Below are 25,780 nucleotides of genomic sequence, written 5' to 3' on the forward strand. Positions count from 1 at the left end.
TGATGGTTCTTAAATCCTCAGATATGAGGCTGACTGTATATCTGATTTGCCACAAAGCAAAATATCGAAGATAACAAAAAAAATCTATGCCTATGCATTTTTATTGAATACAAAGTAAGGTATCTAATGCAAGGATTATTTCACCTGAGAAGAAACTGGTTAAAGGAAAGAGGCAAAGTAAAATTGCTTTGAGTTTCTCTGTGTGCATATTCTCTAATGAACATAATAAGTCTTTTTATATTAACTGTGGGATTTTGGAGTCTAAATGTGTATGCACGGCTGAGAAAACACGATCAGCTCTTGTGAGAAGTGTACAAGGTGCAAAGGCACACCCTGTCCTAACCTGTGAAATCATGTCAGCACTGAGTACACATTATGCCCTAGAATTTCTGCAAGCATATATCTTTGTTCCAGGTGTTACACACAGTCAAGTTTTTTTTCTGACTAGACTGATAGTACTTTGTTAGTAGTTGTCTGTTCCTTCTGAGTTGTTCATAATCTTTTAGTAAATGACAAAGTTTAATTTTCCTAACCTTCACTTCTGGCCACTCCAGGTTACAACAAAGCCAACTCAGGCTCACTGACCCTCCTGTTTTAGGCACCATTAAATCAGTAGGATGCACAGAGAGGCAATGGGACCTGGCAAGAGAGCTTCTGGTGGCAGTCGCTGGAGATCAAGGCTGGCTGGTGAGGCAGCGTGGGCATGCCACTATGGAGGGAACACACTGACTGAGAGTCTTGTGCTTCTTGAAAGCATCAGTTTTCCCAGAGCTAACAAAAAGTTTCCTCAATGCTTCATTGTCAGAATCTACGTTCACTCCCACTTTGTTTTTAAAGTGGAACCTGCATATTCCCTATTACTGTGATTTACGAAGCTTTGTTCTGATAAATTAAAGATGATCTGTGCTTAAGGAGTTGGTTAGCATAGGGTAGAGGACACATCTGGCCAAAGAAATCAGGAATGGTTTTGCCTACAAACTTGTTTGAATATAATTAACAAACAGAGAGAAAACAGTCTCTCAGATGCATTTAAGCCAGGAAACAAAATTTCTGCTAAACAATTATATGATGGCTTTATTGATTTGTTTAAAAAGGATAATATTTTTTGATCACAGTACGGGTAATTTCTGGTATTGAGTACAAAATTTCTGGTATTGAGTACAAAAAGGGAAGATGAATGCAAACCTGGGAGTTGATTCAAGATGCCATTTTTCTGAGCCAAACAGGATGTAGGACAGTCCCTCCAAGAAAAGATGGCAGTATTGCTTGCTGGGCACTGCTAATGCAAGGAATTTTCGTCCTGCTTTTTCTTCCTAGGTGTTCTCTGGTTTGGTATTTCCATTCTGGCTGGGAAAAAAATGAGACCTGTCCTCAGACTTCAGATTATGAACAGAAATTACTGTGTGAGGAGTGCTGAGCACGACACATTGGATCTGTGTGTGTGCCTTGGAAAAGCAATGGGTTTGTGAGCAAACTGTATTAGTGTGAATTTAATAAGGGTTTTTATTCATGGATGCAGGTAATGAACATTCACTGAGTTCATATGTCTGTATGGATCTCACACAGAAAGTGAAGTTAATGTCTAAGAAAAGATAGGGGAAGAAATTGAACATCTGTTTAGAGTACCTAAATAGCAAAGGCAGATCAACTCAGACAAGTGCATATATATTTATATTTCTATTTATACATATGGGTCCAAGAATACACAAAAAGAAAGAGAACAGATCATCAACAGAGAAATGAAGACAAAAAAAATATTTACAAAAAGTGAGTTCCAGACAGAAAATAAAATAAAGGAGCCAAATCACTACAGCAAGTGCCTTGAAGGAACATACATAAAGCTTCAAACAAAGAAAAACCCCCAACCAACCGAATAAAATTGGAAAGATATACCATTTAATGTGCAAGGTAATATAAACTGCCATCAAGTTCACTTCAGAAAATGTTGTCAACCATGTTGATTTTACAGGCCACTATGCCAGCCATTATTATTGTAATTAAGTAGGTATAGCTTAGCTATAAATAGCTAGGTCAGTATAACTACAGCTGCACTAGAAAGAATTTACCAGTTATGTCAGAAGAAAACAGATTCAGAACAGTAAAAAACTGTTTAGTCAAAGAGCAGTTCTGAATATCAAAGGAAAAAAAAGCAAGGAAAACCACACAGAATGAATAAGTTGCTAATTTGCACTTAGCAAAATATTTACAAAAATACTGCTATTAAGTTAATTATTAGCAATCTGTAATCAGAACGTGCTTATTTTCATCTTGCTGAAATCAGCAGAAAAAAACACCTGAAGTGAGGCTCCTTTTCACAGCCCAAAGAGCCTCATTTCTGTTTACTGGCCCAATATTTTTAAATGTTGTACCATGTACTGTGCACAATTTTTCAGTGTGACCCAGCAGCAGATTCTGGAGTAAGAGTCTTTTTCTGGAGATCAGTACTCAAAGTAGTGGCCAAACACTCCTGAAGAGATGTAGACAGTTATGAGTGGCCATAAATGGCTCATTAACAACCTTCTTTCTCAGAACCTGAAAATCTAGGAAAGCTGCAGCTTTCCTGAGAAGAGATACATCACAGTTCCATGAGTCACAACTCTTCTGTCTTGCAAAGTCAGACCAGCTTGTTCAGCATTTTCCTACTGCTTGTTCTCTGCCAGACATTTTTATCATCTGTTAAATGGGAAGAAACTTCTCCACTTATGTGCTTCTTTCTAAGTGTTCGGCTTCATTTGCATCTCAATTCCTTCTTCTACTGAACTATCAGAGAAATTTCCCCAAGCACAAAGGCTTCTGTTTTCCATCCTTGTATCATGATTGAGGTGGACATGGGGGAACAGAGTCGTGGTTCAGTTATGCTCCAACACTGCATTTATTTTTATACATTTATGTACATATTTATAGAAGTATTTGTCTCCTAAGCATAAAGAACACCGCAGAAACATGCTTTTGCAGATTAAAAACGAACTTTCCTGCTGATTCCAGTAAAGTTACTCTATTTTTACCCAGAGGTTCTGCTTTCCCTAAAACTGAAACTCAACCCAAGGAGGGCAGCTCCTGCAAATACTCCACTGAAGACAGAGATTAACAAAATGGAAAATTGCCATTATTTTTGCCCATGCCAAAACGTAAAATGACTTCGAGTTCACAAGCTGACGTGCTAAAAACACAAGTCCCCGAATGGGATCTAGGGCAGTAGGGATGCTCAAGGGCAGAGCCTCGAACCTGGGAACGCGGACAGTGCTGACAGAGGCCTCCCACCTCCAGTGCCTCTATGTGTTTTCTGCTTCTTTTTAAGATAAAAGTACCTGCAGTGTAGGCAAGAGAAAGTAGTGTTTTCAGATGGAAATAAGGTTAATACAGAGCGGTTTGTCCGCTTGAACCCACAGCTCTGACGTGGGCAGACGGCCTGAGCTGCATGAGCGGCATTTCCCGACCCGGCCGAGCGGTCTCGGGCGCCGTTCCCCTCCCGGGGACGCGGGAATCCTGAGAGCGCGGCTCCAGCGCGACCGCCGCGACCTCCCCCCGCACCCCTCCCGCAGCATCACGGGGGGAGCCCGCGGGCCGCCCCCGGGGCCGCCCCTCCTTCGCCGCCGGGGTGGGATCGCTGCTCTGCCCTCCCCAGGGCAGGGCCGCCGGGTCCGGTGCGGAACGGCGGCGAGCGGGCGCGGTGCCGGGGCGATGCCGGCGGTGCGGCTGCGGCTCCCGGGCTGCTGCCTCCTGCTGCTGCTGCTGGGCGGCCGCGGCCCCGCTCGGGGCACCGCCGCCCTCGGCCGGGACGGGGTGCCTTCCCTGCGGAGTGAGTGACGCCTCGGGGTCGGCCCGGGGGTGGGGGGCGGCGCGGCGTGCGGGGGGCAGCGGCGACGGCCCCGCTCCGCGCCGGGCGGAGCCCTTCGCCCCTTCGCCCCTTCGCCCCTGGCCGTCCTGCAGTCCCGTCCCGCCGTGCGCGGCGCGGGGGAAGCGCACGGGTTTCCCGCCCCGGGCTCTGCAGAGTCCCGGCGACTCCTGGCGCTGCAGGATTCCAGGACGTGCGTTTGCTGGGGGTCAGCCCCGTCCGCGCAGCGGTGAGGGGAATCTGGGGGGACGAGGGGCCGGGAGCGGGCACTGAGCCCTGAGGACCTGCCCCGCGCCATGTGCGTCCTCCTTGCTCGTTATTCCGCTGCCCATTGCGGTCCTCCATACCCGGAGGAAATATGGATAGGTTTTTTTCTCATTTCCAGTAAATTCCAGTTACTTTCTCTGTTACCACATAAGCAATTCTCACTGTTTTTTTGGGTGGGGGAAAGGAAGTGGAAGGTAAGGAGGAAGGAAATGAAGATATCTTGTCTTCCTAGTTTTGTTGCAGCCGTTTATTCCCGATTAGCTCTGTTGAACCCAAGTAAACAGGAACTTGGAGGTACTGCTCAGCTATCAGGTCTTCATCTGGGGCTGCATATCAGCTTCAGGCTTCGCTTCTGGAAGTCTGTTTCTTGTCACCTTGTCCTTCTGTGGAGGGGCAGGATATAGGAGAAGCAGCAGTTTTCCGAAGGCTTCCCTCCACCCTGTCAATTTCTAAAGCATAGACTATTTCCCAAATCCTCGTTCATGAAGCCCAGCCATGATATGATAGACTATCTCCTTTACTCCTTGGGTCTTCTGGGGCTTGCAAGTTCACAGAGCTGCAGTTGCAGGTCTTCATCTGCAGGACTTTGGGCACAGAATTCTCCCTGACACCAGGAGCTTTGTAACAAAACCTGTCTTTGTGAGCAGCTGTAAAATGGGTAATGTAGCTTTGCAAGCTGAAAGGAGGGAGGCTGGAGGCATTCCCAAGGCTTGAAGTTGCTCCAGTTGTCTCATTGCCCCACTTGAAGACAGGGCTGAGCTGGGGCCTGTGAAGTTGTCACTGAATTTGCCATCTCTCATGTCTTACTTCTGCCATGAGCTGGCCATTACCTGGTAGTCCTCAGGCCAGCACAGCTCTCTTGTCAATTGCATTTTGTAGTTGGCAAATGGAAACTGCATTTGGAAGAGGGTTGTGTGGCTCAAGAATTATGGGCTGGCTGTTCTTGGCCTAACGTGCTGCAGAATGAAAAAAAAAGGACGTTATTCACAGAGATCATCCAGCTGGGTTATTTGTGTAGGCTGCGCAAGAACCTTATCTTTTCTCAGCAGTCATTTCAACTTTTAAGAGCCTTACAGATAAAGGGTTTCAAAGGCTGAGAATCCTTCACTTCTGGGTTGTGGTGTTGCTCCCCCCACCCCAGGAAGGCGCTGTATGGGACCTACCATGTGCTGTGGAGGTAGATTGTGAGTTTGATGAAGTCCACCCAAGTGTGAATCCCAGTATCATGGTGAATTAACCTCATTAATCAGTGTTTACTGGTGGTAACATCCCAGTTTTTAGTTATCCCAGTTTGTTATTAACAGTGTATTTTCTTGGTCGACCTGGATAAGACTGCCGTGGAAAAGGCAGACCATAGTGTGAGAGGCAGAAAGCCTTTCTGGCCATGTAGATAGAGACTATATGTGTTGCCCCCTTGGAAGATTGGGTTGGATAAGAAGGATGAAACCAGCACAAACTACAAAACTTCACACAAAACCCTGTGAAAGCAAAGGGCCAAACTGGGTATCTGTCACAGTGCCTGATGGTTTTTCAGTGGGCTCAGACACATGAGAGCTATAGAGATACAGTGGATTAAAGTAACCTTGCTCTCCCCCAAATGGTTAAGGACTTAACGTAGGAGAACTGCCAGGTGCTTGGGAGATGCAATTATATACATTAGGCTAGTTCTCACCTGCTGCCTGTCAGAAGGGCTTGCTCCTGCTCCTACACAGGCTCCCAATCCCTATAGCCACAGGGTAAACAGCCCCTTTTACTAGTGATACAATCTGCAGTGCCACCTCTCTGTAAGTCAGGCTGCGTGATGTGCTCGATGCAGAATCTGCAGAAAACCTCTCCGTAATCTCTCTCTTCTGCTTTTTGTGTACACATTATATTGTTAAGCTGATCTCTTTTATGTCTGTTACACTGTGACACTGCTGCTTGAAAAATCTTCCTATTTTAGGGCTGAAGCTAAGTTGTATCTACTAAACTAGGACACAGCATCTGGGTAGACCTCTGCATCTCATGCTTTATTTGTGGGCTACCTCAATTTGAGAAGACTTTTTTTATTATTATACTCAGTGCTTCAGTATGTTAGGTGTTACAAATTGCAGCAGTGTGAAAGTACACATGGCAGAAGTTATCGCTGTAAAATTTCAAGGCAAAATGGAAGAAGTGCTGCTCAGGTTTCCAGTGCATAATCTCCTGAGGCATAAAATAAGTGTCTTGCATATAATGTAAGAGGAACTCTCTGGGTTAATTACCATTGGATTTCAGAGTGAATCAGGCTTATATTTTACTGATTTCCAGTTCCTCAGCTGCTCTCATTTTTTTTCAGTCTCTATGCTCAGTTTAACTTTTGTTCCTAAATCATTAAATAGCTGACTTTTTTCACATACTTATAGTGTGATGTCACATGGTTCAGTGAATTTCTGCATGATTCCAAGAAATCTAGGATATCAGGCTAACTGCACAACATCTGCTCTTGCGGAGGGTAGGCATGTGTAGTTGAACAATATGCATCGTATAGGGAAGGCATACTTTAACCCTTGGCCACCAATTCTCATGGTATAGATAAATCTTACCCTTTCTGTATCCTATTTACAAGGCAACTTATTTTCTTTCTGTCTCAATAGTTGCAGAGAGTGAAGAATTAATACAGTAGAGAATACGGTCATGTCAGCCTTAAACTTGTTAGCTTTTATTTTAATTGCACTCTCCAATCTACCCAAGGGAATTATTTTACAATATACAGCATGACTTCGTGTAACATTTAAACCTTTACTCCATTACTGGTATTTCTTGGTGACCAGTGGGTTTTTTCCTTTAAACATGACTGATGTTTTTGGGCACCCCATTTTTTTTTGGCTATCCAACTTGAGAAATATTGCTTAGCCTTATTTTTACAAGCTTGCAAGTATTCCACATGTTAAAAACTCAGACGGAAGTAAATTTAGACCAATACTCTTATTTTTTGAAGTGACAGTTATTCTGATGGATATTTTCAGTTTTCTTCCTAAATAGCTCCAATTAAAACATTTGTCTTTTGATACTGTTTGTTCAATTGCAGTATTGTACAGTCTGAAAATTTGAGGTTTTTTCTCCCCTACAGATAAAGGGATATTTATTATCCAAAGTGAAGATTCCAACTTGTGCATTAAAGCAGAGAGAGTTGGCCTTGTTCTGGAAGACTGCAGTCAGCCCTCAGAAGACATGTTATGGAAATGGGTATCCAATCGTCGTCTTTTCAACATAGGTAGAAGTACCTGTCTTGGACTGAACATCAGTAGACCAGAACAGCCATTAAGTATGCTTGAATGTGATTCAACTCAATACTCATTATGGTGGAACTGTGATGGAAAAGCATTAGTTGGTGTATCAGAGTACAAATTAGCTGTTGAAAACAGCAGACATATTGTGGCCAAAAAAAAATCTACTTGTCAGTGGAAACAGTATATGTCCTATGATGAAGACGTTTGCGAACACCCATTTCAAGGTAAAAATAAATTTTTGTCATCAAAATGTAGATAGGAAAAGTTTCAGAAATTCTTTTGAAGGGAGTTGAGGTGCTTATGATCCTTTCCACTCTCTACTGCGGTTTTAGACTCAAAGTTTGTAACTTTTTTATATATGCAGTGGTTGAGGTGAACATACCACACTAGTGATTTTTTTTTCATTAAATGGGCCTCAAAAAACACCAGTATCCTTGCAAAGCAGGAAATACTCATTTCAAATCCTCTGTAAAATAAAAAAGGGAACTAAGGGTTTGCTGTTGCCTGTCCGGCAGCTTTCATTATCAGATAAACCCAAAGAGAGATAAGAAAGGATTTGGAATTCCCATCACTGAAAATCCGTCTGTAATTGCAGTGTGCATGGACTGATGCTTGTGGCATTCAGTACCTGGCCTCTGAATATGCTAAACTGTGAAACACAGGTCAGAATTTAGTGAAGATGTAGGAATGTAGCTCAAGATCCAAGTTTACAGACCTGAACAGTTTTCCAGGTATAAGGGCTAAGACAAACCCACTGACTACAAACAGCAACAGCCCATACCTTGATCCCTTCCTCAGCATTTCTGTAGAAGGAAGGACCTAATATTTGCACAGTGTGTCTTAGGCTGGAGCTGTTCATTCTCCCCATTTGAACTGGGTGTTTGGGTTGGAGATCTGGTCTCAAGTGGTTTTCTCTGTAGGTGTAGCTGTGCTTGGCCTCTGTTCTCACCAAAGCCCTCTTGGGACCTGTGATAACTGGGAAAGCACTGCAGCATCCAATCTCTTCTTTAAAACCTAGTGTAATTTATACTTCAGACCCGACACTTGCTGTGTACACATAGCGAGATGAAAGTAGACCTGGTCTAGCCATAATACTGCTACATCTGTGAGAAGAGGATTGCCCTTTGGCAGGCACTTCTAGCCTGGTTTAAGGACCAAAGTATTTAATTGCATGGCAAAATCTCTTTCACCTCCAGGTTCCATTTTCCCCCTTCCACTATAGCTCATGTATATGCAAATGCAAGCGTGTTAATCCATCAGGTTGGAGGAGGGAGGATAGTTACCTTCAAAGAAAAAAAAAAGTATAACTATGGTAGGAAATCTGTGGCTATTGAATTTGGTTTCTTGCCAGGACTGAGGTAATCCCTTGTAGCTCTATAGCTAGCAGCATGGTAGCAGGCAGACAGAGGAGCAATCGTGATTTCTTTTGACCAGTTCTTTGTATCATCTGTTCATATCAGAAGGCTCTAAAGGGGATTTACAATGTGTAAACTGCTCTTTTATATGTGCACAGCCAGCCATTAACTTAAGAAACCTCTATGAACCCGACAGTATGTAATGATTTTGCAGTTGAAGGACTTTGATCTTAAAGCTAGCAACTTGGGATCTTTGACAAACAATTTCATTCGAAGTGTGATTGTGGTTATTTGACCTATTTTAAACGGTCCTAGGTTAAGGAGACACTCACTGAGGTAAACCTTTTACAGCTTTTAGTTGCACTGGATTCTCTCAATATTTTGATCCTCAAAGTACAAGAGGAAAATATTTAAATATTTTGGAAGGCATTGATTGTGACAACAGACGTATGTAATGTCAAATCTTTAGCTATGTTATTATTCTCTATAAAAGCTTATTTTTAAAGTGTATTTAGTATTCCTTTGTCTTTTAAATTTCCTTTCCCATAGAACGACAAAGAGAATGGAAAACACATTAGAAATCCACTTTATAAAGAGTGGGAGGAGCAGGGGAAATAATGTTACATTACTTGTCTGTCATAGGCTAACAAATAAGTAAAGTTTACATCTGAGCATGGACTGATTTAGCTAACTGTTGTTTTATGTAGTGGTTTGAAACATAAGCACAGGCTTTATGTGTTAACTGATCAAGTTTGGAGGTTTTTGTTTTTTTTGTTTGGGGTTTTTTTCCATCGTAGTTAGTTACGAGAATGTTCCTTGTGGTGACAAATTTCATAAACTGTTATTTCCAGAATCTCTTTACTGAAATTATGTTGCTCACACTTGGAATGCTGTGTTATCAATTATAAATTAAAATTAGAAAATAACTTTAGACACTTTATTTTTATCATTGCTGGTAAACACATATGGGAATGAAGAAATTTTTGTGGTCTGCATTTTTTTAATCTCTGCATTTTGTTTTTCCAGAAACATACACCTTGCTGGGAAATTCTTTTGGTTTCCCATGTGTTTTTCCCTTTAAATATAACAACAAGTGGTATTATGAGTGTACTAGGGATGGAAAGGAATCTGACTGGTGTGCCACAACAACTCACTATGAACAAGATGAAAAATGGGGGTTTTGTCCAAATGCTGGTAAGATGTTCCTTGTCTCTCTCTCCCTCTTCCCCCCAAGAGGTTGTTCTTCATTAGTAATACTAGGATGTACGCTGTTTTTGGATTACTTCTCTTCTTCTAGAGAGGAATGTCTCTTTAAAAAACACAAAAGCAGGCTTTAGCAAATTTTATCGTAATTTATCATGCTTAACCTTTGGAGACTCAAGTCCTCATCCCAAAAGCAAAACTACAGGGAGTGAGCAGAAGAATATTACTCTGTGCAGCCCATTGACCTTATCCTGCAGCTAAACATCTCTGTACTCTGTCCTAGTGATATATAGGCAGCTTTTCTGAAACACATAAAGTAAGGGTTGTCTTGCAAAGTCACGTTCTGCTTTTGACTGCATTACATCTTGCACATTCCTTTTCTGTGCGCTGCTTGGACACATCTTGGGCCTAAAACACTAAGAAACAATACCTTTAAAAATACTTGCCGTTGAATAGATTTTGGATCTATAATCTTTGTGAATAATTCAGCTTCTTGAATAAATAAGCAAAATAGTATCTTCTAGCAGCAGAAGGGAAAAGCCTTCCCTGCTCAAGCTATGTTTCTTAAGCATCTTAAAAACAGCTGTAAATGTGTCTTTGTAATGGGTTTTTTTGGGCAATTGTTAAAATAGATGGTATTTTCGGCCTCGCTTATATTTTGTAATTATAGTAAGTTTATTCTCTTGAGTACAAGATTCAAGGAGATCCAGTGACGGTTGCTCCACAAGTTGGGTGAGGTGTTCATAGTTTGAATATTTCAGCATTCGGCTTTAGAAACAAATGGTTATCTGGAATAAATTAAAACATACTCTTTTGGCTTTATGAGAGCTGTGAAAATCACCACCAGCTGCAGATCAGTTCCTGAGTATTTTATCAACCATATGAAATGTGGAGCAACATTTTATTTCATTAGTGCCCAGTTTCCGTATGTTCTTTAACAAAGGAACAGGAAAGGTGATTGTAATCGTACTTCCATTGGGATATTGCTGTCATTAATTAATTGAATTGTTCAAGGTGTTATGTTTCTGATGAGTTTGGAGTCTTGGAATGTTGGTGACGAGTCTTTTTTTGGGTAGAGAGTGGCTGTGACATTTTTTGGAAGAAGAACCCCAACACACACATTTGCTACCAGTTCAACCTTGTGTCTGTGCTGAGCTGGCGTGAGGCACGGGCCGCCTGTCAGCTGCAAGGAGGAGACCTGCTGAGTGTCACTGACCCCGAAGAGCAGAACTACATAAGTAACTTAAGCAGTAAGTAGGCATTTCTCTGGGTACCTTGTAGGAAACCTGTAGTTGGTTTCCTCTTTACCCGTGCAAAGGGGTACATTTTGGAGCTTAATACTCTGTGTGATGTCTCTCCCACTGCTGCTTGTGGGGCTTTATCATGTAACACACCTCAGCAGCTGTTTGAAAAAGCAAGGATGAAGGTAAGTTCCCACCATAATAAACTGAAGTGCAGAAGTGGTGATATGTGTTACACAGGGCTGTAATTTTCTTAATTATCCCTCCCCACAAGGACTCCCATTCATTCTGCAGCTGTGGTTAGGGAGTGTGTTTGTTTGCTTTGGAGAATTATACAGGTATCTACCTTCTCTGCAATGTACCCTGGTGTCCCTTTCTTCTGTTAAGTTTCCTTTGTAAGCTGAATTTCACCAAATGTGAATGACAAGAACATTTATGGAGTGAGCATCTCAGAAAAAATGTGCAGAGCCTTCTGGCAGCATGGCTTTTTGTGGGTATTTTAGTGTATGTGGAGAAGATTAAGCTGAGGAATGGGTGGTAGGGCTCTAATGCAAAAGGTTGCCTTGGGTTTCTTGCCCGTTCCTTCCCATTATTGCTGGTTTTCAATAGCAGGATATAAGCTAACAGGAAGTTTTAAAAATTATTTAATTAGCTTTTTGATATGCATACAAGGCGGTAAAGGGACTGAAAGTTGTTTGGTTTATGGAAAGCTGAAACAGGCTAACTGTTAGGTAGCTGCTTGTTCTAGACTTAACTTCTAAGGTCAGCAACAATTTGTGCAGGAAAGGTTTGCAGGATGAGTGGCCTTTGAAGGATTTCAGACTTCTGAGTTTATTCCTTTTCATCTTTGTGTTGATTAACAAAGTAACAAGTTAGGAGAGTAAATGTGTCTGTAGATATTTTAAAATATGGGGAAAGCATGGAGTAATACTTTGTTTATTTTTTCTTTTTCAGGGCAGTTAAATGCCACAGACATGATGCTGTGGATGGGCTTGAATCGCCTGGATGATGATGCTGGCTGGCAGTGGTCGGATGGAGCACCACTGGTGTTTGTGAACTGGAGAGCAAGTACTTGGTGTTCCTCTTGCATATGTTATAGCAGCATACACTGCTGTTCCTATAGCTATATTCGAAAATTGAATTAAGTGAATTTTTTTGTTGTTGTTGAAATATTAGTTCATATTCATTAACTGAAAACCTTTCTAGGGATGTAACATAATTGAGGTTAGATCTGTTCACAACATTAATGGTCTAGCCCTTTTGTCATTTACTTTTAAAGGTATTTTTAAGATTCCAGTTGCATATTTAGAAAATGTAGCTGGTTTCATGGAGGAAAGGAGTTTTGATTAGTTTATGTTAACATGCTGTAATTAACATTAGCACATTAACATGAGCTTTGTGACTTGGTTTGCTACATTTTAAGGTCTGTCTATCAGCAAACATAACATAGACACTAGAGCTTGTTTCAGCCTCTCATCTGATAAGTGCAGCCAAGGAGGCATTGCCACACATGTAATTCATGGTCAGTGTTCGACTTTCCATAGTACTGGTGTAATATTATTAGAAGTTTGGGTGTGCAGGGATGTTTGTACCTTCATTCAATAAGATGCAGAGAACCCTACAACACCATTTTACAAGTAAGAACTGATTTTTTTTTTTAATTTTGTGCTTCTCAAAAATGTGTTTGCAGATGTCTCTGATAACCGTTTTAGAGAAAATCATTGTGCAGTGATTAATCCAAAATCTAAGTATGGCTGGCACAGTTATTTATGTGAATCTGGATTGCCTTTTGTATGCAAAAAATATTTAAATAAGATGGAGCATGAAACATTGGGTAAGTCTCTTAATGTTACTGTATCTTATTTGTGGGTGTGCAGGGAGAACAAGTGAAACCACTTGAATATATTCAAGTCAGCAGAACAGAGTCTTAGCTGCACTAAATGTGTCAGTTTGATAGTTTAAGTTGAATACAGTTTATTCTAACTGATGTATTAACACTTTCTTCTGTTTAAATTCAGTTGTGGAAAACATGTTGAGAGTCTTAAAACTAACAAATAATTTTAATATAAATAGCACTTAATGGATTCCTTCCGTGATCAAAATGCTCATTCTGTTTATATTACAATAAGAGCCATGGATTTGCATTGAAAAATAGGTTTTCAGTGTAGATGGAATTAATCAGTGGCACACAGAAAAGAAAGTTATATAAATGCAGCTCAAAATTTGCAGTTATTTTTATACTGTGCTGTACTTTTGATATACCAAAAAAGCATTATTTGTGATTATATAGTGAATATAGGATATATAGTACATAGAATGACTTAGACTGCCGTTCTGTGTGCAAGTTAAACACAGAATTGAGTTTATTCTAAGATAAACATTTACTAATAAAAGCAATTTACATGGGTTCAACTTCTTCCTGACATCTTAAAAGAAAATTTGGCTGCTTGTTTCAGATAATGAGGAAAGACTTAGCCAAACTTTTTGTAGGTAATGCATCTGAAAAAGCTTTATCTGTTTCTGAATCACGTTCAGAGGTAATAATGGAGATACAATGTGTTTTAAGCTGAATTAGTGTTTGCACTAGTCCAGCAGCCCACATGGTTGAATCATCAAATAAAGTGGAAGAAATTTCAGTTTGCTTGGTAGGTGATGTTCCATAGAGGATGTGTTTTGGCCTCCGTAAGTCATCTTGGAAAACTTTGTTTTCAACATTTGAAGATTAAAAAAAGATAAAAAATCTCTGAATGTGTTACGAACATAGCATAACCTTGGCAAATCTGTCTAATATATATGAACTTTGTATGCTCAATTAAAAGATACATGGAAGTATTATGCCACTCGTTGTGACACTGGCTGGTACCCACACCATCGCAACTGCTACAGACTTCATAAAGAGGAGAAGACCTGGAATGATGCTTCACTCTCATGCCAAAGTGATAATAGCAGGCTCATTAGTATATCCTCCATGGCAGATGAAGAGCTGCTAATTAACTTGCTTGAAAGTGGTGAGTTTTGGGAGTTCAAGCATGCAGTGTTTCTTGGTGTTTTGTGGTGCTCTTTTGTGCAGCCTTTAACATTTTTAGCCATCTAAGCACTATATCACATGGCATGCCCAAATCATGTTTACAAAAAAAGAAAACATGATCATGCTGCTCCTAGGAGTCTTATAAATGTATAGAGTCACCTTCTCCAGTAACAATTCTTAAAATATGAATCCACAGATTAGACACAGTGAGGCTGCAGTAAACGTAGGTAGCTTTTGTCCTTTCCTGTTCTTGCCTATTTTGCAAACTGTTGCAAAATATTCAGTGATCAACCTTATAGTAGAATTGTGCATAGAAGCAAAACCAGTTCAGTGTGTGTTTTGCTTTCAAGCTGGCCTCGTCCACACTGTAAAGTTGCTGCTGCTAGTATGAGGTCAGAGTCCCTTTGATGTCAGCAGGGTGTATCAAAGGAGTTCTGCTGGTTCCCATTGTCCTAAGAGGTAGCATAATTATACAAGGAACTTAACGATCAAAAGCTCTTTGATGCATCAATGCCAAGACTTTTGTTGTCATAACAGCCACAAAGAAAAGCGAATATTTTTTGCCTGCCACTGACATCAGTGTACTGGCAGAGCTGCACAGTTTTGCTGGGAGTTTTAGCCTCCCAGAGCTTGGGCACAGTCACATGGGGAGATTAGGAGATTAACCACTGCATCGTCTTCCACCCCTCCATAGATACCAAATACCATTATTTCCAGTGATGCTGCAATGGGTAGATGTAATTGTTCTCAACTTATATTCAGCTTCAAAGTCTGCTGCTTCTCTCTCAGGCCTGCTTCAGGCTTGTCTTCAGAAGAAGGGCTTAGGGGTCTGAAAGCCTGACTGCTTTTTCTGTTTGTAGTAACTGGCCAAGTGACACGTAACATCAAACCGCAAGCCTTGTCCTTCCTAGGTCTGACTGCCACTGTGGCTGCAAATGTGCTGTCACTGGAGCCTATAAGCACTCAGAGAAACCTAAAGCTCAATATGCATGGAAAGATTTTAAGAAGAAATATTTCACTTCAATGTCAGTTTTTCTCCACCGTTCACTTCAGAAAAGAACATATGCTCCTAATTTGTATTTTTTCACGATTTCAAAGCATATTTTATTGCATATATTGGTCTATTTTTGAAACAATTCGGTTTTCGAAGGCAGTAGAACATAATCTCATCAGTAGGGTTTCCTAAAGCTTATACAGCTTTTTTTTTTTTGCTGAAAGAAGGACATTCCTATGAAAATCCCATGAGTAATTTTTAATAGTAGTGTTGATATTACAAGAAAAACAGGCTTTATTGCTTCACCATTAAAATCTGAACTCACTTATTCTTTTACAGAAAATGTAACTGAAACATGGATTGGATTATACAGTAATAACACCCCTGTTGTTTTTGAGTGGTCAGATAGCACCCCAGTAAAATTCTCTAATTGGCATAGCCAAGAACCTAACACCTTTCAAAGAACAGGACAACTCTGTGTTTCAGCACAAGGATCTGTAAGTTTTCTTTTTGAAAGAATTAGACACTTTTATTTTAGGTCATAATAATTTTTTTCTTGCTATGCGTACTTCTTTAAACCATGACCTGGAGTATGACTTTCTTTCTTGAATCTTAATATATTCATGTTATGATAAATGCAGTGTAGCCTTTAGAAACCAATGCATTTTCCAGCGCTGATGCACAGAAAATTAATCATAGATTTTGAGCTTATGTTCAATAAAAAATGGTACATACGTAAAGCTTGCCAAATGGAAGAGAACCAATATGAGTGGGTAGTTTGATAAAGTATTTTAAAATCCAAGTAGTATGTATCATAATTTATGATGCATCAGTTCTTGTCTTGAAAGCTTCAAATTCATGTTTTGAAAAACTGTCAGCTGTGCCTATATTATCTTGGTGTCAGTATCAATAAATTTTATGTAGCATTTTTCAAAATCATGGTAGTCTAGGTCTACATGAAATTATAGGAGTTTACAGCAGGAAAATTGACTTGAAATTAACCAGTGGTTGTAAAAGTGAGAGTAATGTTAAAATGACACTATGTCCTGTCCTATTGGTATTCATGGCACTGTCAATTTTTTTGTAATTTGGTCATGCATTTACTTTACTTTTATAAATAACAGTACTTAAATTCACTAATACATGACTTACATAAGTAGCACTATAGTCTTCTTTTTTTTTCTTTTTTGCAAAGTATGTTCTGGCTAAGTGTGAAAACTGTATTAAAAAGAGTTTCTGTTGTCTCTACAGTAGTGGGTCCAGGTTGCAATCTTTAATTCAGGGGAAAGCTGGGGCAACTTCCAATGACCTGGAAAAGTAGGTTTCTATTGGAAGCAGAAAATAGGACTTTGGTAAAATTGTGGGGTTTAGATTCACAAAGTCATGGTTTACTCAGTTTTCAAGTGTAAACAAACAAATGAAAGTGAAAAATACAAAGGAAAAGGAGGTTCAAGATAAAAATTTTCAAGCATTACTTTTGGTAGATATCCAGGATTTATAGATCTGCAAAAATTATATGGTACAAACTTTGTAATATCTTGAGTAAGGACTGTTCAAATATAAAGATTAATCTTACAAAGAACTATGATAACTAGCAAGAAAGTAAGTGCTCTGGCATGGCCATAGTGTTAGTTCATTAAGGTGCATTACATCCCAAAGTCTGATTCAAAGAGACAAACCCATTTGTATAATTGATTTGAGAATCCCACCGACAGTGTTGGTAGAAATAAATGGTCTATCTAAGGACAAATATATGTAGTGAGAAAAATTATTTATTTTTTACTGAAGAGTTAAAAGAGGAGGAGAGATTGTATAGATATGCATGAGAATATGAATATGTACAGAATATACTTCTTTTTATCCCTTAGGAGGGACGTTGGAAGATAAAAAAATGTGAAGACAGATCTTTCTACATTTGCAAAAAAGCAGGGGAATTTGATAATGTCTCTCCTGAACTGGAATCAAGTTGTCCAGAGGTAAGGGAGTTTGTGGTTGTTTTAGAACCATACTTATAAAATAGAATTATATGGGAAACCTCTAAATACATCTACAGAACATGTAGATGTAAATAGATAATTGTAGTTTTTCATATTAAAGACAGCATGTTTTGCTAGGAAAAAAATCTGTTTAGTTTAAAAGTATGTAAACTAAATTTTAATGTAATATTAAAAGCTTTCAAAAGATGCCTTTCATGGCTTGATGTGTTGTCAGTGGTTGTGACCCAAGTTCCTATTTTTTCTAGATCAAAAGTGAAACCCCTTTTGTCCACCATCTGTGCAAATAATGACTGTTATGTGATGCCTCATCCCACACATGGTTTTCGTACATTGAAATGGAATGTCAGGGTGAAAAACAATCAGTTCCATTGACATGGAGAGTGAACTCTTCCACTTGTGCGTTAGCTTTCCGTTTGCTTTCAGACACAAATGGGAAGGAGCACAGCTGTGTCACTAGGACATTGCATCAGGTCTTCAGGCTTTTAGGCTCTGCATTCTGCTAGTAAAAAAGTAGCATGTAAAGTATGATTTTATTTGCCATCAGTTCCTTTTCACACTGTGAGAAGACCACATTTTTAGACTTTGTTTTATTCAAAACTGTAGCGGAAAAAATCTCTCTTCTCTAATTTGCCTTACTCTTTAGCTCATTGCCTTCCTTTTTTTAATTTCATGTTCTGTTTCTTGAGAAATGAAGAAACGCAAGCAGTTCAATTGAATTATAAGAAGGTTGAAGCTGAACTGTTTGGAGTCAGCTGCAGTATTTCCCCAGTGGTCAGATCCAGCGTTCTTCTCATACCATTATGGAAGTTACTGCTTTGTTCCAGCTTAGCATTTCCAAAAGTTTAGGGTAATTGTATTAATTTAATTTGGACCTATGTATTTCAGCACTCAAGAATTTTGTATGTTATTAGTGTGAGAAAGGTTTTTCACAGTCCTGACCAGGTAAAATAGTGCAGAGCATCAAGATTTCATTGACCAGCTGTAGTCAGCAGTTTGACAGCACTTCAGCTTCTCAATCCTCTGCCTCTCAGGCTCAAGACTCAAGACATTGAGTCACTTGTCATAAGTATTTCAGTCTGCTCTGGCAAATATCCCACTCAGGATAAATTTCTGCTTGCTGATGTTTCACACCCTGTAAAAACACATGCTGAAACCTCTTCTTGGTCTTTTGGCTTTGATAGATCCTTTTCTTTCCAATGTGAAAAAAGTTATATTTAGTTAATCAAAGAAGTCAGTATTAAGTGTACTCAAAGCTACGTTTGATTTCAGACATTTTGTTTTGTCAACTTACTTTCAGCGTTCAATATATTTGTTTTGCTAGTTTTTGGCCTAACTTTCTAAAGCTAGGTCTTTATTTGATCCGGAGCTTATCCCTTTCCCTTCTTTTCTCCTTTGCTGTTAACATCACCATCAAGCAGTGTTTGATGGTGTCCATCTGGGTCCTGTGGCTTGCTCCCCATTGTGCTATTTTGTGACCTTCCCTGCAAGCAGCACCTTCCTCATGAAAAAGTGAGATCATCTGGTTCTTCTCTCTGTGTGTGGCTTCAAGATGGATTGGACAGAGATAGTGTATTATCTCTTTATTCTATGGATTGTTTAAAACATGCAATCAGGCAGGTATGCCACATGAAATCACACCAGCAGAGCTCACACCAGTCCCAGTGATGTCTTCTGGACACTGTGGGATGTAAAATAGTAAGAAATAAAAGATTAATAATGAGATGAAATGAGGCAGACCAACTCAATGTTCTGGCTCATCTGATAAACCATGAAAATGTGTCATTTTGATTCTGCCTTATTAGAGTAGGATGATGGTTAAATTTTGGTTTTAGGATTTAAACTTTGAAATTTTGTTAAGTTTATCCACATTCTCAGTGACCTTGAGGGTAACTGCTCTTCAGCCACAGTAGAAAAGAGCTATAGCAATGCCAGTGATCATCAGATAAGAAGTACAAAAGGGGATCAAGTTTTTAACACCTATACAATAATTAATAATCTATAAAATAATGTTCATTTCTTTTAAGGGATGGGAAAGACATGGTGGATATTGTTACAAAATCGACAGTACCCCTCGAAGTTTTGAACATGCTTCCAGTGGTTATTTCTGCCCATCTGCACTTGTATCAGTAACAAACAGGTAGTTAATCCTATTAGACAGTGTGAAGATACCTCTAACAAGAACTATTCTAACTTAATAAAGTGTTGCATGGCAAAATATATTACCATTATGAAATAATATTTGTGTGACAGGTGAGCATAATTACTAACATTGGCTAAAATCAAAGGTGTGCTTTGCTTTATTTTTAATTAAAAATGAATTTAGAAAAAAGCAACTGTTAGGCTAATAAGCACTTATAGGAATGTGCACACATGAGCATGCAGGAATCTGAACAAAATGCTTTCTACAGAGCTGTATGACATCTTTAAGAAACTTTATACTTAGAAACTATACAGAAAAATGAAAATATGCTTATTTTTATAATGAAAATATATAAAGGTTTTATCCATATCAATGTTTTAGAAATGCTTTTATTTATGTATGCATTTTATGTGAATTCTCAGCAAATAGGGTAAGAGAGTAAATGTTTGAAAGCATTTGTCACTGTTTTCCCATGCTTTGTTACTATTTACTTTTGTTCCAGCTTTAGCAAAAGCTTCTTCCTCTGCAGATGTCCAGATGCTTGGCTTTTCTCTGCTTTCTTTGTGATTTACTCTTTATATTGGATTCCCATTGAAGTCTGAAATACTGATAGATTAATTACTTAGATACTTTAGCTACTATGTATTTATTGAGTAAAGAAAACCAACAAAAAAACCCCCAAAACCGCAAAACACAAGGAGGAAAAATCCACTCCCTTTAGGCTAGGGAAAGTACTATAACCACCAGTAATCAGATGGCTAGTAGCCAGAAATTTTAGGAAAACACAGGCTACCCGAATCAGGATTTACATCAATGGGAATTTGTCTTGCCAGGTGGTTTCAGGATTGTGCACAATGTGTACAGTGCTGTGCTGCAGTGTGACAATAATCCTTTCAGGGAGGACAAAGGACAAATTCTTACAACTGAGCATTGGCAACCCAAATGTTGCAGGGAGCTGAGGGAATGCTGCACATCACTGGAAGCATGTCTTCTCTCTTTTTCTGCTTATTTTATTTTTTTTTTTAGTTTCTTTCTTCTTTCTGTGTGTAGCCATCACTAATTATTATGTTAGTTCCCAGTTCCACTGTTGGAGTAGCAATAATATGTTATTTTAGTTTTAGTGGGTTTTTTTGGTTGGTTGGTTTGGTTTGAGTTTGGGTTTGATTTTTTTTAATTAATGCTGAGGTTTGTTGTCTTGGTGTGAAAAATGCAAATACTTTTCAGTTATTGATCCTAAAATATTCATTAAATAGTAGGTTGTAGAGGAAGTAAAATTGATATAAAAAGAGAACATACAGAGGAAGTGAAAATTAAATATAAGTTCTGAGTCACTCTCAGTTTTACAGATACATTCCATTTTTTACATTAATGTCATTCTTATGGTACCTAGCCATTCTTTTCACATTGTGTAAAATCAGGAAGTCATGTAAGTCTTCATGAAATTGGGAACTTATTTTGCTGTATGTTTTTTCATAGGCAGCTGATTAAATGTGCTCTTAAATGAAGTATTTTTGTATAGTCCTATACCAATTATGTCAGAATTAATTGCACTTAAGTGACAATTGTGTTACTATAGGCAACAATTATTACTTGCAAAAAGGTGTATATCTCTCACAAAACTTTAGTGAGGAAATTAAGGAAAAAGTGATTGATTCTTTCTATAGTCAGATCAGCTAGTGCTTTCGGTCCTTCATTTCTGGTTTTTTAGTGCTCATTTGTGTTTCTGGTTCCAAAAGGATACTTCTGTGCAAAGATTTTCCTTTCTTCTAGATCTTTTTCAGACCTCACTGACTTTTCTCCTTAATACAAGGAGTTTCTTATTTTTACTTGTGCATCATTAATATGTTCTGTCTTTACATCTTGTAATTCAAGCATTGCGCTTACAAGATCTCAATCTAGTGTTTCTTTTATGTGCTCAAGTGCTGAAAAAAATTAGAGAAAAGTTGTGACTTATGCTACAGACTTTTTCCTGAAGTTTCCCACAGCATTCTATAAGGAAAATTAAGTATATACTCTTGTATAGTTTTCTCTTCTCACATAATTTAAATAATTTCATGAGAGCTATTCACTGAAATACCAATTTACCTATTGTATTCTAAAAAACTTAATTTTGATTATTTTATCAAGGTTTGAACAAGCTTTTATCAACAGCATGATCCACAGCATGGTAAAATCTGAGAGAACTTATTTTTGGATAGGATTGCAAGACCTTAACAACACAGGAGAATATTTTTGGCTAAGTACAGCAGGAAAGATTCGCTCGTTGAGCTACACAAACTGGAACAAGTACCAGCCACGTGAGTAACATGCTGATAAAAAAAGGAATGGCTTGGAGAGTGGGGAGTGTGCTCTCTTCCCCATGCCACCAATGGCTTAGCAGTGACTGAAGAGTCCCAGTCCTTTCCTCGCTGCCTGGTCAAGAGAGCAGAGAGATAAACTTACATCTGCCACTCCGTAACTTCCTGCCATGGATTGAGTTAGGTGAATTGGCAGTTGTGGAGAAGCTGTGGAGCTTCCTTCCCAGCTGTCCACCCAGGTGCTGTTATTGTGGGCTCCCAGTTCTGGCTGGATGCTGGATGCCACACTTCCCACCTGCTAGTGTGGTGAGGGAAATATTAATCTAGTGTTTCTTTTATGTGCTCAAATGCTGAAAAAAGTTGGGAGAAAAACCATGGTTTATGCTACAGACTTGTGCCTGAAGTTCCCCACAGCCAGGCCATCCTTGCATAGACAGCTAATCCCTGAAAAATTCTTCTTTTCCAGTGAAGTATTTTTCATACATTTCTTTATGAACTTTAATACATTTGTTGTATATATGATATTTTTCAAAAAAATCAATAAAACCTACATAATGTTTTTCATACATTTCTTTATGGACTTTTCAAGATCTTCCTGAGACTCCCAGCAAAATATCCTAGAGATGTCATGAGTTTTATTCAGTAACAGTCAGAGTTTGAAATTTGCATTTTATATGAAAAAAGAGGTCAGAGATTGACATACATTTCTGTGAATAAGAGCCTGTATATGGAGGTTTCTTCTTTTTCCCCTTTGGTTTGTTGATACTTGGTTTGCTTGTTTGATTTTGTTTGTTTTATAGTAATTCAAAGGAAAGCATTCCAACAAAACAAAAAGTGAAAAAAATAAAACAATTGTTCAAGCTTTGAAGCATAAACCTCTTAGCAATAGCTGAGAATAGAGACATAATAATAAGACACTCCATTTCACTAATTGCTTCTCAGGTTTGGACGCTTTACATTTATTGCTTTATGACTGCATTTTGCAAAAGTTCTGTTTTTAATTGCATTTCGTCCTGCATTTTGTGAGAGGAACCCTTTGTCATGGTTCATTTTACAAGCTTAAGTCAGCCAAGATGAGCTTATAAACTGGCTGCTGACCAAAGAATTTCCAACTTTTGTAACTTCACCAAGGTTTTGTCCAGAAACTCATGGTAATAAAACAGCCACTTCACAAAAAATTCACAGAATTTGGATGCTTTATTCTGATACTCAGCACATATTCATTCCCATGTCTAGGTCATTCTGGGGGATGTGTGGCTATGCGAGGACATCACCCCATTGGTTATTGGGAAGTGAAAAGCTGTAAGAACTTCAAAGCAATGTCGTTGTGCAAGCAAAAAATCAGTTCTTACGAAGAACCTGAACTTACTTTTCAAAAACATTTGAGTTCCTGCTATTTTGGATGGGAGTCAGAACCTCATCTGCTCAACTGCTACAAGGTACGTGTCAAATTTGCTTTGAAGTTTTCTGATTCTGCACCAGCTTAGGGATACGCTGGTATTCAGGAACAAAAATGTTCCTGAAACATTTTTGAAAATGCATTGTTTCTTTCACTCAACAAACAAAAATTACCTGCTACCATCCTTCACTGCTTTTTAAAGTGAATGAAAGTATTAAGATTCAGAACTATACTTAGAATATACATTGCTTTACTTCAGAAAAAAACATGACTAATATTTGATTTTTTTGGCTTTCTGAAACCACTGGTCTCTCAAATCAACTACATTTATGACAATGTTTATTTTATTGCAGATATTTCACAATGAAAAAGTTCTGATGAGAAGAACATGGGATGAAGCAGAAGCATTATGTCAAGATTTTGGAGCACATCTTGCTAGTTTTAGCCATATCTATGAAGAGGCATTTTTAAACAATCTATTATATACAATTTTTGATAGGTAAATGTATTTTTAACATCAACAAGATTTATCTTAATCATACTAATACGCAAAAATAATCTACAGTTTAAGCGTAGATTATTACACCACTTTACTAGTGTCTGAGGAAGTCCCTACTCTAACATCAACTTAAAAATAGGTGAAGTGTATTAGCAGCATTATAATGTGATTCGTTTTGAAGATGATCTTTGTGGTAGATGTTGAGCGTCTCTTACTGTCAAGGTGATATTCTTGTGAGTTAACATTCCCCATTGAAATGAAGGCTCAACTATTTTAATCGTATTTTAAATGTTTTCATCTTGAAAAATATAATTTAACACTTTAGTAGGAAAAACAGTTTACTTCAAGGATACTAAAAAGTTAAGGAATATATTAGGGAATGATGTATTGAATTCAAGAAGAAATTAATATGTGTGTTTGTACTATTAAAAAAATTGTTTCTGACATAGCTACGGAAGAAGTGCATGAGAAATGTTATTTTCTTTGTTTCCATTATAGAACAGAAGAAAGACAGTTCTGGATTGGATTTAATAAAAGAAATGCACTTTCTGGAGGGACATGGCAGTGGTCTGATGGAACACCTGTAACTATCTGTTTACTCTGTATTTCAGTAACCTTTCAAGTCATATCTGAGCATACGTACAAAAATAAGCCTTGTGAGCAAATGGTGGCCAGAAAAACTGTTTTGTTTTCATGTCCACATGGTCACTTAAAGTAATTGTTACAATAGTATTAACAGTAAACTGCTATTAAAATAGCAGCTTGTACAAAAGGGCTGTGCAACTGTGGAAGGAACTTGGTAGGATTATAAAGTTTTGCAGACGTGTGCTTCCCAGCAAAGTCGGCTGTGTTCAGCCCAGGAACACGTGCAGAGTGAACACGTGTCCACATGTGTGTAGAGACATAGTTACATAGGTATGCAACACACATCGGAAAGCCTTAGAGCTGTGCTTACATGCTTTGTTTGTTCCTTGACTGTTAGGTTCCTGCCTGCATTCAGAACTAAGTCTTTCCTTTTTTAATACTGCTTTTGACATTGCATCCTTGAATATGTTGATGGTGCATGATACACCAATGGTTAGCACCTGGGATTTAAACATCAAACAGCTGAAGAAGGGTCACTTTTTAAGACTGAAAACCAATTTCGGTTTTAAGAAAAGCATCAGGTCTGCTGTTGTTACTTCAGTCATTTCAGAGTGCAAAGTGCAATCATGCAATATGTTGAACCAAAGCAAAGGCTGCTAAATGTGGGCAACTGCTGTTAATCATATCACAAAATTGTTAGGTTTCATAGCTATTCAATTATTTTTATGAAGAAGAAGTCTGATATAAGATGGAAAAGTTGGACAGAACATGACTATGGACCCTATTTTTTGCATTTTACCACCATAATTTAGGTGGTCCTTTAGTTGTTGCTTATGATGTTTTTATTGTACGCACGTCTAAATCCTTCCTTTTTCTCCATGATGAGATTTTTAAATGCTTCTTCTTGGATTGTCAGCGAAAGAGAATCAATGTGCTGTTTTCAGGTTGTATCTTCATTTTTGGAGAACAAGTATGTTGAAGATGACTCAAGAAACTGTGGTGTGTTCAAAGTAAACAGAACGGTCTTTCCAGCACACTGCAATGAAAAGCGTGAATGGATATGCAAAATACCAAAAGGTGAAATGTTGTTTAACATACATTGTCTGTTATACCCATTACTTGCAATTCAGGAGGGACAAGAAAAAAAAAAAATCTAAAAATCTACATTTTAGCCACCTCTGGAGTTCTCATTGGTCTTCTGCATGAAATCATGGCAAAGTCATATGGCTTACTCCATTAGCATTAGTTGGCCAGTTAACAGATCTAATGTGTGCAGTTAGTTTAAAAATGTATAGCAAGATAAGCAGTTAGTTAGGCAGTAGTTATTCAACATTCTTATTCATAAAGATTACTCTAAATGTTTTTCAGTAAGTGCAGCTATTACTTTATTTTATTCCATATTTAACCCCTTTTTTGGTCCCTGAATAAGAATAGCAATATTCTTAATGATTTTTTTTTTTTTGCAGGTGTTAAACCAATGAATCCAGTTTGGTACACGGCTGGTATGAAAACATTTTCTTTTTTTCATCTTGAAACAATATAACTTGAAAATACAATTTAAGCCTTTGGTAAAAGTAAAATAACTAAAATATTCTGAGTTGAAAATTTACGTTAAGGGACTCTTTAGGAATTTCTTGTTACAGATCAAAATCTACCACTGTTGTTTAGGAACACTAGAACATCAGATAC

At 38.4% G+C, this 25,780-nt stretch overlaps 1 protein-coding gene across 5 annotated transcripts in view; it reads left to right on the plus strand.

Moving 5' to 3' along the window:
- Window positions 1-1,257: 1,257 nt before the first annotated feature.
- Window positions 1,258-25,780, plus strand: part of LOC135417246 (secretory phospholipase A2 receptor-like) — a 106,359-nt gene continuing 81,836 nt past the window's right edge. For 2 of the 5 annotated variants that reach the window (XM_064661085.1, XM_064661086.1), the window contains exons 1-16: window positions 3,648-3,799; window positions 7,194-7,577; window positions 9,735-9,902; window positions 10,988-11,161; window positions 12,107-12,220; window positions 12,843-12,986; window positions 13,972-14,160; window positions 15,514-15,671; window positions 17,043-17,150; window positions 19,196-19,308; window positions 21,439-21,608; window positions 22,845-23,047; window positions 23,361-23,506; window positions 24,005-24,089; window positions 25,036-25,168; window positions 25,558-25,593. In XM_064661085.1, coding sequence (XP_064517155.1) covers window positions 3,682-3,799; window positions 7,194-7,577; window positions 9,735-9,902; window positions 10,988-11,161; window positions 12,107-12,220; window positions 12,843-12,986; window positions 13,972-14,160; window positions 15,514-15,671; window positions 17,043-17,150; window positions 19,196-19,308; window positions 21,439-21,608; window positions 22,845-23,047; window positions 23,361-23,506; window positions 24,005-24,089; window positions 25,036-25,168; window positions 25,558-25,593 — 2,443 coding nt within the window. In that variant the 5' untranslated portion in view covers window positions 3,648-3,681. Of the gene's footprint in view, window positions 3,800-7,193; window positions 7,578-9,734; window positions 9,903-10,987; window positions 11,162-12,106; window positions 12,221-12,842; window positions 12,987-13,085; window positions 14,161-15,513; window positions 15,672-17,042; window positions 17,151-19,195; window positions 19,309-21,438; window positions 21,609-22,844; window positions 23,048-23,360; window positions 23,507-24,004; window positions 24,090-25,035; window positions 25,169-25,557; window positions 25,594-25,780 lie in introns of those variants that run through there. The other 3 variants (XM_064661089.1, XM_064661088.1, XM_064661087.1) reach the window with 3 other exon arrangements.

The sequence above is a fragment of the Pseudopipra pipra genome, chromosome 7 (genome assembly GCF_036250125.1).
Source record: "Pseudopipra pipra isolate bDixPip1 chromosome 7, bDixPip1.hap1, whole genome shotgun sequence".
In the NCBI taxonomy this organism is placed as follows: domain Eukaryota; kingdom Metazoa; phylum Chordata; class Aves; order Passeriformes; family Pipridae; genus Pseudopipra; species Pseudopipra pipra.